The sequence below is a fragment of the Equus quagga genome, chromosome 6 (genome assembly GCF_021613505.1).
Source record: "Equus quagga isolate Etosha38 chromosome 6, UCLA_HA_Equagga_1.0, whole genome shotgun sequence".
NCBI classification, from domain to species: Eukaryota; Metazoa; Chordata; class Mammalia; order Perissodactyla; family Equidae; genus Equus; species Equus quagga.
Genome location: NC_060272.1, coordinates 135,519,768 through 135,535,498, shown reverse-complemented (window position 1 = coordinate 135,535,498; position 15,731 = coordinate 135,519,768). Strand labels below are relative to the sequence as shown.

The window sequence follows — 15,731 nt, the reverse complement described above, 5'->3', positions numbered from 1 at the left end:
CCCCTCCCCCATCTCTATCCCCTCCCCCGTCATTGTCCCCCTCCCCCGTCTCTGTCCTCCTTCCCCATCTTTGTCCCCACCCCCCTGCTGGCTGGAGCCTTGTATCCATAGCAACACTTGCTGCTGTGGAAGCTGGCGCCTGCTCTCTCATCCCGTGGGGAGGTATTTTTGGCACTGCAGAGAGATTTTATTTTATTTTATCTTTGGTGTTGACTTTTGCTCTTTGAGTGAGCACACACAGAGCTGGGGACAGCATTCAAGCAGGCCTTTGCTCTGGGAGACACTGGGCCTGAGGGCTACCCTATGGGGCCCCTCCCCGTGGGGTCCTGCAGAATGGGTTGGAGATGCCGGCTCCTTTGAGCAGCCTTTGGGGCAGCAGTTCTTCGGGTTTCCAGGGGGCTCCAGGCAGTGCCTCTGGATGGCAGGAGAGGGGTGGGAGTGGCCTGACTGAAGCCCCTGAGCCTTGGGGCTGAGCCAGTGGTCATAGTAACAGCTCATCAGGAGCGCCTGGGGCGATTGCTTTCTGGCACCGTCTGCATTCCAGACCCTGTGCAGAGCCCACTTGACAAGTTCCGCCATTCCCCCCCACCCCCACCAGGGCCCATTTTACAGATGAGGCTGGCTGGCCCGGGGCGTCTCTGCTGGAGGTCTCCTTCCCAGATGCCCTTCCCGTCCCCCCAGAGCCCACATGGATGGCAGGATGTCTGGGATCAGCTTCTTCCTCTACCACATGGGGCCCCCTTGCTTCTTTGAAGGTCCTCCCTCACCCTGGTCCTGGTGGCTGGAAGCGCACTGAACGCAGCATTTAACACCTGCCCCTGACGGGGCCCCACCCTTGCTAGGGGCACCACTGTGGCGCCTGAGAGGCCCCATGGGTGTGGGGCCCGTTTCTGGGCCCAGCACCCGGGCCGTTGGGCTGAGGGGTGAATTTCCAGGTGTCTTGATCCAGACGCCAGGGAGGGTGGCGGCCACATGGCTGGGGATGGACAGTCTGTCCCGTGAGCTAGTGCTGGGCCATCGTGTGCCCGGGTCGCCCTCGAGGAGCAGGCGTTGAGTTCGGCCCACAATGCGCCTGCCGCCCTCGGGTGGGGAGCCACAGCCCCTTGGGAGTGAGTCCAGCCTGGCGCAGCTCCTGGACCTCACGCCCCCATCTCCTGGGTTTCCTTGGGGAATGTGCTGTGCAGATGCTGGGGGTGCAGCACTGTGGGCTCACCTAGAGCTGCTCCCTGGCCCTCTGTCTCTTCATCTGCCCAGTGGGGGTGATGGTGGCTTATGGGGGCTTGTGTGCTGCCCACAATGCCCGTGCCTGGCCAGACTGCCCCAACAGGGCCATGCCCATTTGAACAGGGATGTTCAAATCAGACACAGGGCCAGCCGGGTGGGAAGCTTACTGATGGCCAGAACACCCAATGTTATTTCTGACTTGTCATCATGGAAATTCCAGAGAGACCTGAAAGTAGACAATGACTGAGAAGCCTCATCCACCCCATTATTCTCAGGAATCGGCCATACTTTACCTTCTTCTCAATGCTTGGACTTGGATCAAATCCCCAGTGCAGACCTGGTGCGTGAGACCTGCCCGGATCTCTAGGGACCTCGGCCGCATCCCCCATAGCCAGGACCCCCAGTTTCCCCAGCTCCCGCAGAGGGTCAGTGTGTGCTCCGGGGATCGGGCAGCTGCTCCTCTTTGGCCCCTAGCGGCGTCCGAGCCCATAGAGAGACGCGGGTGGGGTTTGTGGGTTTTCCAACGTCGGGGATTCTGTCTCCAGTGAGTGCATTTGATGCAAACCCCTGGCCGTTTATAGAGCAGAAACCAAAGGGCGCCCTGGAGGAGGTGAGCTGGGCGCCCTGCTCTGGAGAGGCGCATGGCCTCGGGGAGACACCGCACCCCAGCACGGCTGGGGACAAGGCTGGGACGGTTTCTGTTTTTAGTTTCGTGAATTTCAGCCGATTGCAGAGAACTGGGGAGACGGAGGGAAGGAAGAAGAAAGCCCGGGACCCTCCCCTACCCCACGCAGCCCGTCCCGTCGTTTCCGCTGAGTGTGGGTTTGTCAACTCCCAGCCTGGTGCCGGCTGCCTGCGCGCCTGCCTGCTCGTTGCTCTCCTCGGAAGTCATCACTCGTAACTCCCCTGTGGTCTGCGTGACCTCCGTCTCCGCCTGCTCAGCCTGTCCCGGGATGTCCGGTTCTTTCTCACGATTATAAACAACCGTCCAGTGAAGAATTCCAGACACATGCAGGGGTTGTGGCCTTGGACGACGTCCCCGTGGGGGCCCGAGGCTGGAGTCCCAGCTGGGCCCCGCAGGACTTGAGATGGGCGTGGACGCGTGCCTCTCTCCCGGCCTCCCTTGTCCCCGTGCCTGCTGGCATGGTGTGCTGCGACTGAACCTGGAGTTCTGTGTTGACAGCATCTGCCCGCCTCTCGTGTTGTGTGCTCCTGGGAGATGTTCTGAGAACAGTAGAGAAACCAGCTTTTTGTAAGGGAGGAGCACCCACTCCTGTGACCAGACCAGGAGCAAGCACGTGCTTCTGCGTATGTTCTCCTGTGTGTGCCTGTTCACCCCTGGCTCCCATGGCTGCTGAGAGGCTTGGGGGTTGTAGGATTTTGGGGTCATAGGATTTGGGGGGCACTGGTGAGGAGGAGCAGCTCAGAGGAGAGAGCTGTGCCCGGTGGGGGGAACACGCCTGCATTGTGGCAGAGGGGAAGCGTTTGGCCAGGCCCATCCGGGGCGTCCAGCTGTGTGGCCTCGGGCAGGCACCCGCCTCTCTGGTCAGGTGAGGGTGATGTGAGTGCTGAGAGCCACCACTGCCCAGTGACGGTTCGGGGCACCCTCCTCAGGCTCCTTCTGAGTCGGGGGGACGGCCGGCGTGTCTGGTTTGCAGAGAGTCACAGGGCTTCCCAGGACAGGAGGCCATGAGTGAGAGCGTGGCTATGGTCTACACTGGCTGAGTGTCTACACCCATCTCAGGCATTCCCTGTTTAGCCAGGCCCTGGAAGGAAGGTCACTGTGTCAATGGCGAAGAAGCCGCAGGGCCAGTTCCTGCAGGTTGTGTGAACCTGAGCCCTGGCCTGACCTGGAGAGTTGTGGGCGCCCAGTGGCATGATGAGGGACGCACTCACCTGTGGCCTGAGGGATGAAGGACACTGAAGGATGCTGATGAGTGCTGGCACTTTCTCGATGCCCTGTGCTCTGATGGGGAGGGGGTTGTGCCGTGAGGATGGTGGAGCTGGGGCCCTGACCCATGCACATAGGGTGGCTGACCTGCTGACCACTTCGTGCGCAGTCCTTCACCATGAGTGGCATCCCCACCTCTCCCTGCTGAGCGCCACCCCCTAGGCTGTGGTGCTCCTGCTTGTGGGTTTGGGGAGGACCATTGGGTATGGGGCCCTGGGCTGAGTGTGGCTGGGTGGGTGTGGGGGAGACCAGGTGCCCATGCTCCCTGGGCCTGTGCTGGTGACTGGGGGTACCCGCCAGTGAGGGTGCTGACCAGGGTGGCCGGCTGGCAAGGGGTGTGAGCAGGACTTGGCTGTCTGCAGAGCGGCACCCACCCTGCTCTCCGTGAGTGCTCTCCTTGGTCCCCTCAGGCCCCCCGTCTGCAACCACGTGTACTCCACTCTGCCTGAGATCCGCCCGCCGTCCGCAGCCATGCCTCACCATGCCAGCCATGCTGCCAGGAGCCGCACACGTCCGGAGGCAGCTGGAGCCAGGCTGGCCGGGGGTCGTGTTCTGACCTGCTGCTTGTGGAGGTGTTGAGCCTCTCTGAACCTCAGTTTACCCCTCTGTAAAGTGGGGCAGCATCAACCTGCATGGCTTATGGAATTGAGCCCCGAGGGCAGAGGTCTTGTCTCAAGGTCAGCCTCGTGGGCCTGGTGCACGGCTACCCGGCAGGTCATGGCCACGGGTAAATGTTCACGTGAGGGGGAGAGAGGTGCAGGTGTGGAGGAGGTGGGGGCATGTCCTCACCCGTTAGGGTGTGAGCGACAGGAGGGACGCCCACACCGGCTCTCCCGAAACCCCGTTCACAGGGTGTCTAGACCGGCTTCACTCCTGGGCCTCGGGGCAGGTCCCACCTGTTGGAGGTGACACATCACAGGGGAAGGTGGTGAAGTGTCTGGCACCAGGTGAGGCTCCTCGAGGCCTCAGTGATGAGATGGGTAGGTGGCTTTCCCACCACCAGGAGCAAACCCCCTCAGAGGGCACCCGCTGAGCCCTGGTCCTGCGTTGGATTTGGAATTCTGTTCTGCTCTTGGGAAGGACACAGGTGCCGTCTTGCCACAGGTGATTGGGGCCACAAGGATGGCTGTGCTCCTGCAGTGGGCACACTTGGGGGACCTGGCCATAGGCTGGACGACTGGGGAGGGAGGGAGGGTGGCAGAGCAGGGTCACTGGGCTGCTGTGCTTGTCCCACTGGTTGTTTCACCTCACTTCATTTTAATGTAATTTGTGTGTGTGTGTAATTTGGGGCTCTTATTTCATTGCATACTTTTGCATCCACGTCATGGTAATTTAACGACCGGGCTGTGGTCTCAGATGTGTCTGCCCTGTGACTGGATGGACCGTTCCTGGAGCTCTGGGCTTTGGGTGGTTTGAAGTATGCTCTTAGAAAGTTGCTTATTTATTCTTTTTTATTTTTTTTAGTGGTTCCACTAGAGATTCCAACATGTATCCTTGAGTTATTGAAGTATGGTGTGAACATCCTGGGCAACTCGAGGGTCTCAGGACACTGAACTCTGTCTGCCCACCCTGCCTGCCTTTTGTGATGCTGATTCTAAGAGTTTCTTTGTGTGTTTGGTGTTCAGAAGTTGTATTTTACCGTAATGTGCCCTTGTGTGGGTTTTTTTGTATTTAACCTGCTGGGGTTTATAGCACTTTTTGAATCTGTGTCTGGATGTCTTGATTCCATTTTGGAAAACTTTGAGGTGTTATCTTATACACATTGCTTTTGTTCCATTCTTCATGCCCGCTTCTTCCAGAAACCCATTTATGCATAGGTTGGACATTTTCACTGCGTTCTGTAAGTTTTTTATCCTCTTTCCTGTATTTTCCACCAATTTGTGTCTCCATATTTCAGTCTGTATTACGTGCTGACCTGTCTTCCATTTTCTTGATCCTTTCTTCAGCTGTGTCTAATCTCCTGTTAAACCCATCTATTGAGTTCCTAGTTTCGTTTCTTAATTCTAGCTTCCATTTGATTCTTATTTCATAGATTTTAGTTCTGGTGAGTTATCCATCTTGCTGTCTGTTTTCTTGACTGCACCAATTGCAGTCATTTTAATGTCTGTGTCTAATAACAACAATATGTGGGTCATCTGGGACTTCATTGCTATTGCTTGCTTTTTTTTCCTCTTGATTTTCTATCACTTGGTCTTGTCTCCTGGTCTCCCTTGCCATTTCTGATTGACGTGTTTAAAACTTGCAGAGATGTTTGAGGTTGTGGGTGATTCTGTCTTTCTCTAGACAGGATTTATTTTTGCTCTTAGCAGGTGATTAGAACAAGAGCAGACTGTGTTAATCAGTCTCGGATTGAGCAACATCCTTTGTGAGAGCTGCTCTGTTCTGTTCATCCATTCTCCAGGCGTGTGGTGCTCTGGAGGGACTACACTGAAACCTGCGTGTTCACCGAGGCTTCCTTTCCTCGGCAGACCCTGTCAGGCCGCCCAGGCTGTGCCCCACGTCTCAGCGTCTAGTCTACTGGGTGGGGCCAATGCACTAAGGCAGCACAGTCTTGTAGAAAGGTGATTTGAGCCACACGTGTAATACTCAATTTAATAGCCACAGTAAAAGTGTAAACAGAACAGGCAGAATTAGTTTTAAAATAATATCTTTCTTTTATCTAGTATATCCAAAATATTGTCTTTTTAACATATAATAAGATTACTAATGAGATTTAAAAAACTATTTGAAAAAACACCGTATCTTAGAAATCTAGTGCATATCTTATGCTAAGAGGACATCTCAGCTTGGACAAGCTGCCTGTCAAGTGCCCATAGCCACATGTGGCTCATAGCTGTCATCTCGAGCCACATGTGGCTCACAACTGTCATCTTGGGCCACACAGCCCTGGGGAGAATGTGCTGAATGTGGGGGCTCCCTGCTCTCCAGGGAGTCTGACCCGGAGCTGGTGGCTTGTTTCACGGGCATGTGCACTGAGCACCTGCTGTCTCGTCTTGATTGTGGCCCCAAGGCTCATGCTGCCAGTTTGGGGGGCAACTGAGGAGTCGGTTTGCAGGATTGTGGCAGATGTGAGCCTCGGGGCCTTCCCTCACCCCCAGCTCCCTGGGCCTCTGTGGATCGCATGCACTTGGTCCTGGTGTTGATGCTCTCCCACCCCCGTCCCTCAGCCTGGCCAAGCATCTGGCCCAGAGAGACGCTGTGGGTGTTCAGGCCTGGGAGCATGCCCACTCAGCAGACACTGGCCTGAGGCTGTTGGTGGTCAAAATGCCTACAACCTGGCCTCTGAGGCCATCTTCCATCTGTTGGTGGGATTGCTCAGGCCACCAAGGCCTCTGGACAGGAGAGAAGTGAGGTCCAGGCCACTTCTTCCTGAGGGTAGGGCTTAAAGGACCTGGCTGGACAGGGTCTTCTGCAGCAGGAAGCATTAAGGTCTCCCTCCTCTCTGCTCCTGAGCACCCAGAGCTGTGGGTCTGGGCATCCCCAGAGTTGGGGGAGGGGTCTGCTTTCTGGGGGAGGGTCCACAGCATTCAGCAGGTTGTTACCAGGACCCTGCACCCCACTGCTACCCTGGGGTGCCCCAGCCTTTGGATTCCGTTCAGGGGCCAGGGCAACTGCTTGTCGGGGGTGCGGCTCCTGACCGGCCCTGCCCCGAAGGGGCTGCCCCGTCAACATCCTGGCCCTGGCGTGGGGTGGTATTGGCTGTCCTGCCCTGCCCTCCTCACAGGCATGTCCTTGGTTGAGGTGTATATCCTGGCTGACTGTGTCGGTGGTGCGTCCACAGCTATCTTTAGGTGTCTCCGTGGGGCAGTGGCCTGGGGTGGGCCTGGCCCTTTCTAGAAACCAGACATGTGGTGTGGTCAGGTGCAGGGGTGGCCACCCAGCCTCTGCCCGCTGGGCCTCGGGGTCACCTCGGGCGAGTGCTGACAGTCCAGTTGGCTGGGAGGCCAGTGCCTCTTGGAGCCCAAGGAGGGAGCCGGGCTTTCTCCTGCTGGCTCCTGTGCTCCGCAGGCTCCACTGGCACTTCACATCGTGATGACCCTCCCTCCAGCCTGGGTCCCAGGTTCGGGCAGCTGTCCCCCTGAGGAAAGCAAAGCCCTGCTCAGTCCCACCACCTTGTGGTCCCTGGCCTGCTCCCCATTGTCCACCTGCATCCAGGAGAGAACAGGCCTGCATTTGTACACCCCCAGGAGACCTCCATCCTGTCCTGTTGTGGGGGGATCAAGGCCACGACTGTGGAGTTGAGACCCTACGGCCAGGCCTGGAGGGGCTGGCTGGACAGTGGAGGGCTGACCCCCAGGCCGTGTTGGGGAGGCCTGGGAGGGGCGGCCTGGGAGGGGCTGTGCCAGGAGGAAGCCTATGTCAGCCATGGCGGTCTGTCACCGCCCAGGGCTGTCTGTGGGGCTGGTTCAGGGCTGTTTGTGGCCCGCACGAGGCCTGAGGTCCCAGGAGAGGTTTTGTGGGGTGGAGGGCAGGGCCTGGTGGTGGGTACCACGGGAGGACTCAGGCCTGCCCAGCATGTGCCTGCCCCCAGGGCACCTGTGCCCAGATGGATGCTGGTGGCCTGTGGCCATGTGCCCAAGCAGGTGCCTTCACCCCCCACCCCTCCCCGACCCCTGCTGGCTTCCCTCTATGGCCCTGTTTTTGCCTGGTCAAGACATGGTGGGTGGGCTTGGGGTGGTGTCCTATGGCCCACCTGCAACCCAGAACCCGGGTGGGAGATGGGCAGAGGGCCTGTCCCCAAACTGACCCGTCCTCATGCCAGGCGTGGGGGCTCCCTGACAGGTGAGCAGGGGGCACCCCCCTCCCCCGGACCTCACCTCAGGGCTGGCTCTACTGAGGGTGGAAAGTGACACTGAACTCCAGTGAGGGTCTCGGGATGGGTCCCCCACAGACGCTGGGACAGACCCCCTGTGTGTCCACAGAACTGGACACGGCCCTGATGGGGCTGCCAGCTGGTCCTGAAGGACCGCTCGCTTGGGACTGGGGACACATTCGGAAGGAGTCCAGAGAACTCTGGGGCCCTGTCTGCCGGCTCAAGCGAGGAGAGCTGGCCGGGCCTCAGTGCAGTGGCGGACCGTGCGTGGACTGCCAGGAGAAGGGCACCCGGTTCCGTCGGACACGCGTGTCACCACGTGAGGTCTGTTTGTCCACCAGCCGTACACTATATTTTGTGATGGTGACTCCACCAGGAGAAGGACGTTTGGTCCTCAGAGCCAAGTGACCATAGGAAACAAAACACCCTGAATCCACTATACGTCATTTTATGGCAGAGAAGTGTGGGTGGGCGATCGATAAAAGACTTTAAGGAAGACGGTGTTACATTAGGTCCATGGAGTGGAGATGCGAATCCGGACTGGAGTTAGAGACGGTTATTCACGTTTTTATAAAACGGCTGAGGAGACGGTCAAATTCCGCGGGAACCCTTTCAAGGAGCATTAGAAACAAGGTCAATATTGTCAAATGCTGGAGATGACGCCCTGCACAATGACTTAAGCCTCTGCCACGTGGTTGAGCTCTAGCTCGCCCACCGCCAGGGCACCGGTCTGCACGGTCCTGCAGGAAACAGATGGGCGGGCCGGCGGGGCTGGCCGCTGGTGGCTCTGCCTTAGTCGGGAGGGCAGGGGCCCAGGTGGCCTTTAAAAGAGCAAATTCCCCTTAAAGACACTGGTTTTGAGTCCCTTGTGCACCTCGGCATCCTGCTTTAAAGAAGATAGTATTATCTACAGAAGCAGGAGGGGCCGGATCCAGCCCCCCCGTTTCCCCCTCAGGGCGTGACAGGGATGCTGTGGGAGTGGCGGGCCACCCCTCCTGGTCCTCTGAGCCCCTGCCTGGCAGATCTTCCATGTTCTGCAATTCTGCACACCCTTCCTGTCGGGGCTCTGACTCCTTGGACATGGGCCTCGTCTTCTGAGGTCAGGGCAGGAGTATTTTATAGCTTAAGATGAGCGAGGTGGAGAAGTGAGTTTATTTTAAAACCGCAGTAAATGTTGGAGAAGGGTGAGCATGTCCCTCTGTCAGGTCCGGCCCCTGCTGCCTTGGTGGCAGCCTAGTCCCCAAACGAGTCAGAACAGCCCCACCTGGTGCCAGCTGCTGGCCCCTGTGCTGAGTAAATTGCACTCTCCCGGGACCCCCGCCCTGCCTGCACCCTGGTGGGCGGGGGCTGCCCTTCTCCCCCGCTGGCATTGCCCACCTGTCCCTTTGCCCTGTCCTGTGGCGTGTATTTGTCTGTTGCCCTCCCCTGAGGTTGTCACAGCTCCCTGTGCATTCACTGCCCCCAGACCCGGGCCCTGCACCTTCTCCTCGCTTCAGGGTGAAAGGGTGGGTGAGTGCTGGCCCCACAGCTGGGGGTGAGCCGGGGTCACATCCTCCCGACTTGGGGAGGCCCTTCCACTAGGGACATCCTGGGGCCAGAGTGTGCAGAGACGCTGGCTGGGGCCAGTGACGCCCCGGCCCCGGCCCCACCCTGTCCCCGGACCCCATACTGGGTCCACCCTGCTCCTAGACCCCCTTCCTGGGACCTTGTTCCCTGGAGCCCCGTCCTGGGCCCACCCTGTCCCTGGCCCCCCATCCTGGGCTGGCTCACTGTACATGGGACAGTTCTCACTAAAGACCTTGAGGCTTTCTTTTGTTTTAATTTACAACCAGATGGGGCTGGAGAGGTTGTCACCGTAGGAGTCTGGTTGTGCTGATTCTGGGCACTCTCCTTCCGGCTGCTGTGTCCCCTCTCTGCCCTGTGTGTGTGGATCTGCCTTCCCCTGTTGGACTTAGCATCGCCGGGCAGTTCTGTCCTCGCAGGGTTGGTCGGGCTGTGCCTGGCTGGAAGGAGATGGCCGCAGAATCCCCTGAGTGCAGGGAGGGTGGCGCTCTGGGTCTGACAACTTAAGCCCTCGCTGGTGGGGCTGTTTGGGGCAGAGCTGGTGACCCCTGGGTCGTGTGGGAGGGGCCTGTTGGACCGGGGGCTGTCCTTCTCTGACCACCTTGCTGCCCCGCCTGGAGGGTGCTGTCTGTGCCCGGCTGGGCCTCTTCCTCGGAGGAGACAAGAACCGGCGTTGTCCTGGAATTCTGCTCTTATCCGTTATAATCCGATTAACTCTCACGGCTTTGGAGGAACAGGGCCCACTTGTTTATGCAGTGCCAGGGACCTGCTGGAGGGAGGCAGGTCTGGGTGACCACCTGCCCTGTCTGGGTTGGTGAACTGTCCTGGGGCGATGCTGTGTGAGCAGAGCCCACTCCTCGACACCAAGCCTCGAGAATGACCTGACTCCAGTGAGGCCGGGGGTCGCGGGATGGGGGCGTTCTTCCTGCCCTGGTCCCTGAGCTCAGGCTGTCCCAGCACGTCAGGTGATGAGTTCATCCCACAAACAGTGACAACGTGCCAGTTGCTGGGGTGGTTCTGCCTCCATGGAGTCGCTCATCTAACGAGGCTGACCGGCGGTCAACAAACAGTGACAAGGACTCAGGCCAGCTCTGCAAGGGACACTGGGCAGCGAGCTGAGGACACGCCAGCTGACCTTTCAAATTATCAAGTGGTGTGTCACTTCGTTAAAAATAGCCCAGTGGCTTAGGACATAAATAAAGTCTGTCCCCTCCCACCTCCGCCCGGGCCCGCCAAGAGGCGCCGTGGAAACGATCTGCCTCTGAGTCCGATTTGTCACCTCTCGCCGGTGTTTGACACGAAGACGGTGGCATGTGCCACTCTGCCTCTCGGTTTTTGTTAGTTATATTGTTTATAACTAAATGCTTTGCTTTGAAACTACAGTGATATCTTTGTTTTAGGTTGATTGTTGCTGAAATTCTGGCAAAACAATTGATACTGTAAGTGATTCTGTGAATTTCCTCTGGAATCAGGGACCAGACCATTGGAAGGGAATTGCTACTGAAACGTCATTGCCCCACATGGGCTTCCCGCGTGGGGAACCCCCCGGTGGTGCACCCAGCTCCTCGCCAGCCTCCCGCGCTCTGCGCCGAGTTCACGGGCGCTGGGGTTGGCTGTGTTGCGTCCCCTGTGCTGCACTGGGCTGAGTTTTGCAGAAACACTTCTTCCAGTCGCTGTCTCACCCGGCGCAGGAAGTAACCTTGGGTTCTCCCGTGTCTGAGGGTGAGTCCTGGCTGCGTGGTCTGATGTCCTTTGGGCTGGGTATAGAATTCCAGGTCGGAGCTGGCACTTTAAGGATGCTGCCTGTCTGCTTTACCCAGAGTTGCCCATGAGACCAAGTGCCCATCCGGGCAGGTAGGACTTGCCCTCAGTCCTTGGGGGTCTGATTTCGCTGGAACAGTCTGGACGTGGGTCATTTTTCATTCACTCTGACCTGGCTGTCCACACGCATTTTTTCTAAGTGGTGCTCTCAGCCCAGGGCGGTGTTCTGCTCTCGCCTTCTCCATGCTGACCTCTGCCCTCTCCTGGTACCTGCTGTTGGGACTTCCAGCTCGTTCTTTCACATCTCTTGATGTTTCTCTTCTGTTTCTCTTATTTGGTTTTTGGATGCTTTCACATGTTTCTTACATCGCGTTATACTTGACATATAAGGAAACACAGGTCCTAGGCGTACAAGCTGATGCGCGTCGACAGATGCTCGCCCGGTGTGACGTGTCCTCCGTTGATGCAGACCATTCCCTTTGCCCCGGTTCTCAGCTCCCGCGTCTCCCCCACCCCAGAGGCGAGCACTGTTCAGGTTTCAGCCGCACATGTTAGTTCTGCCTTTTCTGGGGCTTGGGGCTGTTATGAGTGGGTGCGCTTCCGTCTGTTTCCGTTGGGTGCCTGGAGGAGGGGCTGGGCCTGAGCAGGGGTGAACCGCTGAGGCTCGGACACTGTGCTCCCGGGAGCCGTGCTGGAGGGCTGGCTGTTGCCACTGCCCTGTGGTTGGGACGATCCTGCCTTTTATGATGGCCCTACTGGTGGGTGGGAAGTGGGATCTCTTGGTTGTAATTGACATTTTCCCGGTGACTCAGGATGCCCAGCACCTTTTCATGTACTTATTGGCCATTTCTGCATCTTTTGTGATCTATCTGTTCAGGTCTTTTTTATTATCGTGTTATAGGAGTTCTGTCTGTATTCTGGATCTGGTCTCGTGTCAAAAACATACATTGAGAATAGTTTCTCTCGCTCGGTGGCTTGACTTTTATTTTCTTAAATCATCATTTTTGATGAGCAGAACATGTTTCCATGTTATTATTTAGATTAAATGTTGACTTCTTTGTACTTGATGTTTCGTTGGATTACAGAATGTCTTATTTTTAAAACATTGAGCTTCAATTTGCAAGAGCTCTTCCTTGATCTTCCTCCTTAAGTGGAAGCGTGCTCTTATTTACGTGTCAGCCCCTTGGGTCCTTATGAGGACATGAACTAGATTTTTTCAAAGTTGCCTCTGTCCCTGAATTGCTTATTTTTCTGGGACCAGCCGAGCCTGGTTTCTCTTGATATCTCTTTGCCCCATTGCTAATCATGCCGTGTGGTCCCACTGGTGCATGAAGAGGCCAAGAGGCTTATAGGGGTGGGGCTGGCAGGAGGGAGAACACCCAATGGGGACAGCACCATTTGGGATAGAATTCCAGTCAGACGGCCTTGTCAAGGTCCCAGGCCCCTCTCTCTGGAGTGTTTGGAGTCTGGTTGGATATCCTTGGGGTCTCTCGGAAGGACCCTAGGCATCTTGGCTTGCGTTTCCTCTCAGCTCTGATTTTTCCCTGCATCTCCAAATTCCCCACGTCTCTCTTCCTGGACTCCTCAGGGCTCCTCAGGGCTCGCCGCTCCGTGCTCAGATGTGTCCGTTCCCTTCTGGGAGCCCTCCTGTAGGGAGGGCGCAGGCACGGGCTCTGTGGGCCGGCTGGGCCGGGAAGGATGTGGCGCTGGGGGCGCGTGCTCAGTTTGGGGGAGAAGGCTGTGCTGGGCTCAGCAGAGGTGAGGGTCGTCCATGAGATGAAGTTGGCGATAGCGCACTGGGGCTTGCTCTGAGCGCTCTGTGGTGAGAATCTGTTGGAGGGTCTTAGGGAGGGAAGGGCCAGGACCCAGGCTGCAGGGTCAGGATGAGGTGGGGCAGGGAGGGGCTGGGGGTTGTTGCTGGTCTCCCTGGTGGGGCGTGGCATCCCATCCGTGGCTCCCTGGACGAGGTGGGGGTGTTGCGCTTTCCTGTGTAAACTTAAAGTCGCGGTCGGTGCCCAGGACATGGGTGCTCCCAGGCCCGGGAGGTGCGTCAGCCGTGTCCTCCAGCGCCACCCATGTGGGCTTGGTGAGTCCTGGTTTTCTGGTTCTCATCTACCGTGGTCGCGAACGTGTCCATGAAGTCATGTAGATTAGAAGGAGACTGATGCTTCTTCCTTCTAACAGTGCTCAGGAAGCGGGTAGAGGGGGTGCAGCCTCGGAGGTGGTTTTAGGGGAGGGATGTGAGCGTTGCTGTGTGGGCAGTGCAGAGGTCTCTGGCCCAGAGGTCTTTGCGCTGAGCTCCCTGTGCAAGGAGGGGCTGCCTGGGTCGACGAGGCCGCAGGGTTGGATGTCATGGGCGCTGGAGAACCATGAGCAGCCATTCTGCTCTCTCTGGGGAAAGGCGGGCAGGGCTCGGGACCCGGGCAGACTTTCTGTGACCCTGGACATCTGATCCCCTCCCTCTGCTGTGCTCCTCACCTAAGGAGCAGAGAGAGTGGCCTGGCGGATTCCAGCCCGGGATCGCCCCCGCCTCCGTGGACGCCTGGTGGGGAGGCCGTGCGGGGCATTCGCCTCAGCCTCTGTGTTTCCCTGCAGGACCGGAAGCTCACCAAGCTAGAGAGGCAGCGGTTCAAGGAGGAGGCCGAGATGCTGAAGGGGCTGCAGCACCCCAACATCGTGCGCTTCTACGACTTCTGGGAGTCCAGTGCCAGGGGGAAGCGGTGCATCGTGCTGGTGACCGAGCTGATGACCTCAGGGACACTGAAGACGTGAGCGCGCCACCCGGCTGGCTGGCCGGGGCCTGGGGGTGGGCTTGGCCTAGGGTGCAGGGGCTGTGATGGCTGGGGCGCCGGGCACGCCTTCTGCCTGGGGCTGTCCTGGCTGGTGTGCGGCCAGCACCCTTCTCTCAGAAGTGTCCTTGTTTGGGTGATAAATACACAGCCCCCCAGCAGCCAGAAGCCCTTCCCCACCTGAGCTGCCGGTGAGCCGCGCTCCCACCGCAGGTACCTGAAGAGATTCAAGGTGATGAAGCCCAAGGTGCTGCGCAGCTGGTGCCGGCAGATCCTCAAGGGGCTGCTGTTCCTGCACACGAGGACGCCCCCCATCATCCACCGGGACCTCAAGTGTGACAACATCTTCATCACTGGGCCCACCGGCTCGGTGAAGATCGGCGACTTGGGCCTGGCCACCCTCAAGAGAGCGTCTTTTGCCAAGAGTGTGATTGGTAAGCTGGTCTCTCTGTGTCCCCGGCCCCTTGGCCAGCCTCCGGTGGCCTGTGTGTGTGTCCTTGGCTGTGCAGGTCAGGCGATGAGGCTGGGGGTGCTCTGTGCACTCAGGGGCAGGAAGGAGGCCTGGACAGCAGAGGGACGTGGGGACTTGGTGGCCGGTGAGGCTGGAGCTGGCGTCATTGGGTGGGGAGGCAGGCACCCCAAGCTTGAGGCCCACAGAAGGAGCCCTGGGGTGTTGGGGGCACAGAGTGAGCGTGCCGGGCATGAGGCTGAGGGATTGGGTGTGGATGCCTCTTTGCTGGCTATTTCTGCCTCTGCCTTTCTCATCCTTCTCTGAGAAGCCCCCAGTGGCCTTTCTGGGTGGGGCCCCAGCCTGTAGCTGCCGTGTGGAGATAGGGGTCTGGTGTGCTGGCCCTGGGTGGGGACGTGGCACACAGGGGGCATGACGTGTCCACTGGGCCTGGATGGGGACCCTCCCAGGCTTTGCAAAGAGAGTGCTTGGAGGGGCTGCAGGCAGCTGCTTACGGGGTTCAAGATGTCTGGAAAGTGCTGCAGGGCCAGGTGGCTCCAGGTTGTGGCTCTAGAAGCCCAGAAGGGAGGGGAGGGGAGGGGATGGGAGGGCATGGGAGGGGAGGTGATGGGATGGATGGGATGGGATGGGATGGGATGGAAGGGGATGGGAGGGGAGGTGATGGGATGGAGGGGAGGGGAGGGGAGGGGAGGTGGGGATTGGGAGAGGCTAGGTGAGGCCCTGAGTGCCTGACGTGAGGGCTGGTTCCCCCATGAGCAGGACGACAAGAGGTTGGTCTTAGGGATTTGAGTTCATGGTTTTGCTGCATGTTGGGGGACAGAACTCGGCCTGTTTGTAGAATAATGAAACCGCTGGGAATCTGGAAGCTTCTCCTGCAGGGGCAGTGGGTTTGCAGTTTGATGTCTGGGGCAGGGTGGTTGCTGGGGGAGACGAGGGCTGGGGCGTGAGCTGACCCAGGCCTCAGTTTGCCTGTCTGTGAAATGGGAACAGTAGGCTTGGGCCTGGCTGTGGAGGCCAAGGAGGTGCCGGTGTGCCCAGAAGGCACTGGACACACACATGTGTGTGTGAGCATGTTCTTTTTAACGTTCAGACTTAAATGGCTACAGTGTGAGGAAAGAGAGGAAGTTTGGGCATGTCTGTGGTCCAAGCACATGTACAGAA

At 58.3% G+C, this 15,731-nt stretch overlaps 1 protein-coding gene across 1 annotated transcript in view; it reads left to right on the top strand.

Moving 5' to 3' along the window:
- LOC124240945 (serine/threonine-protein kinase WNK2-like) overlaps nt 1-15,731 on the top strand; it is a 115,436-nt gene that overhangs the window by 18,249 nt on the left and 81,456 nt on the right. Inside the window, exons 3-4 of the mRNA XM_046664276.1 lie at nt 13,908-14,080; nt 14,315-14,535. Coding sequence (XP_046520232.1) covers nt 13,908-14,080; nt 14,315-14,535 — 394 coding nt within the window. The remainder of the gene's footprint in view (nt 1-13,907; nt 14,081-14,314; nt 14,536-15,731) is intronic.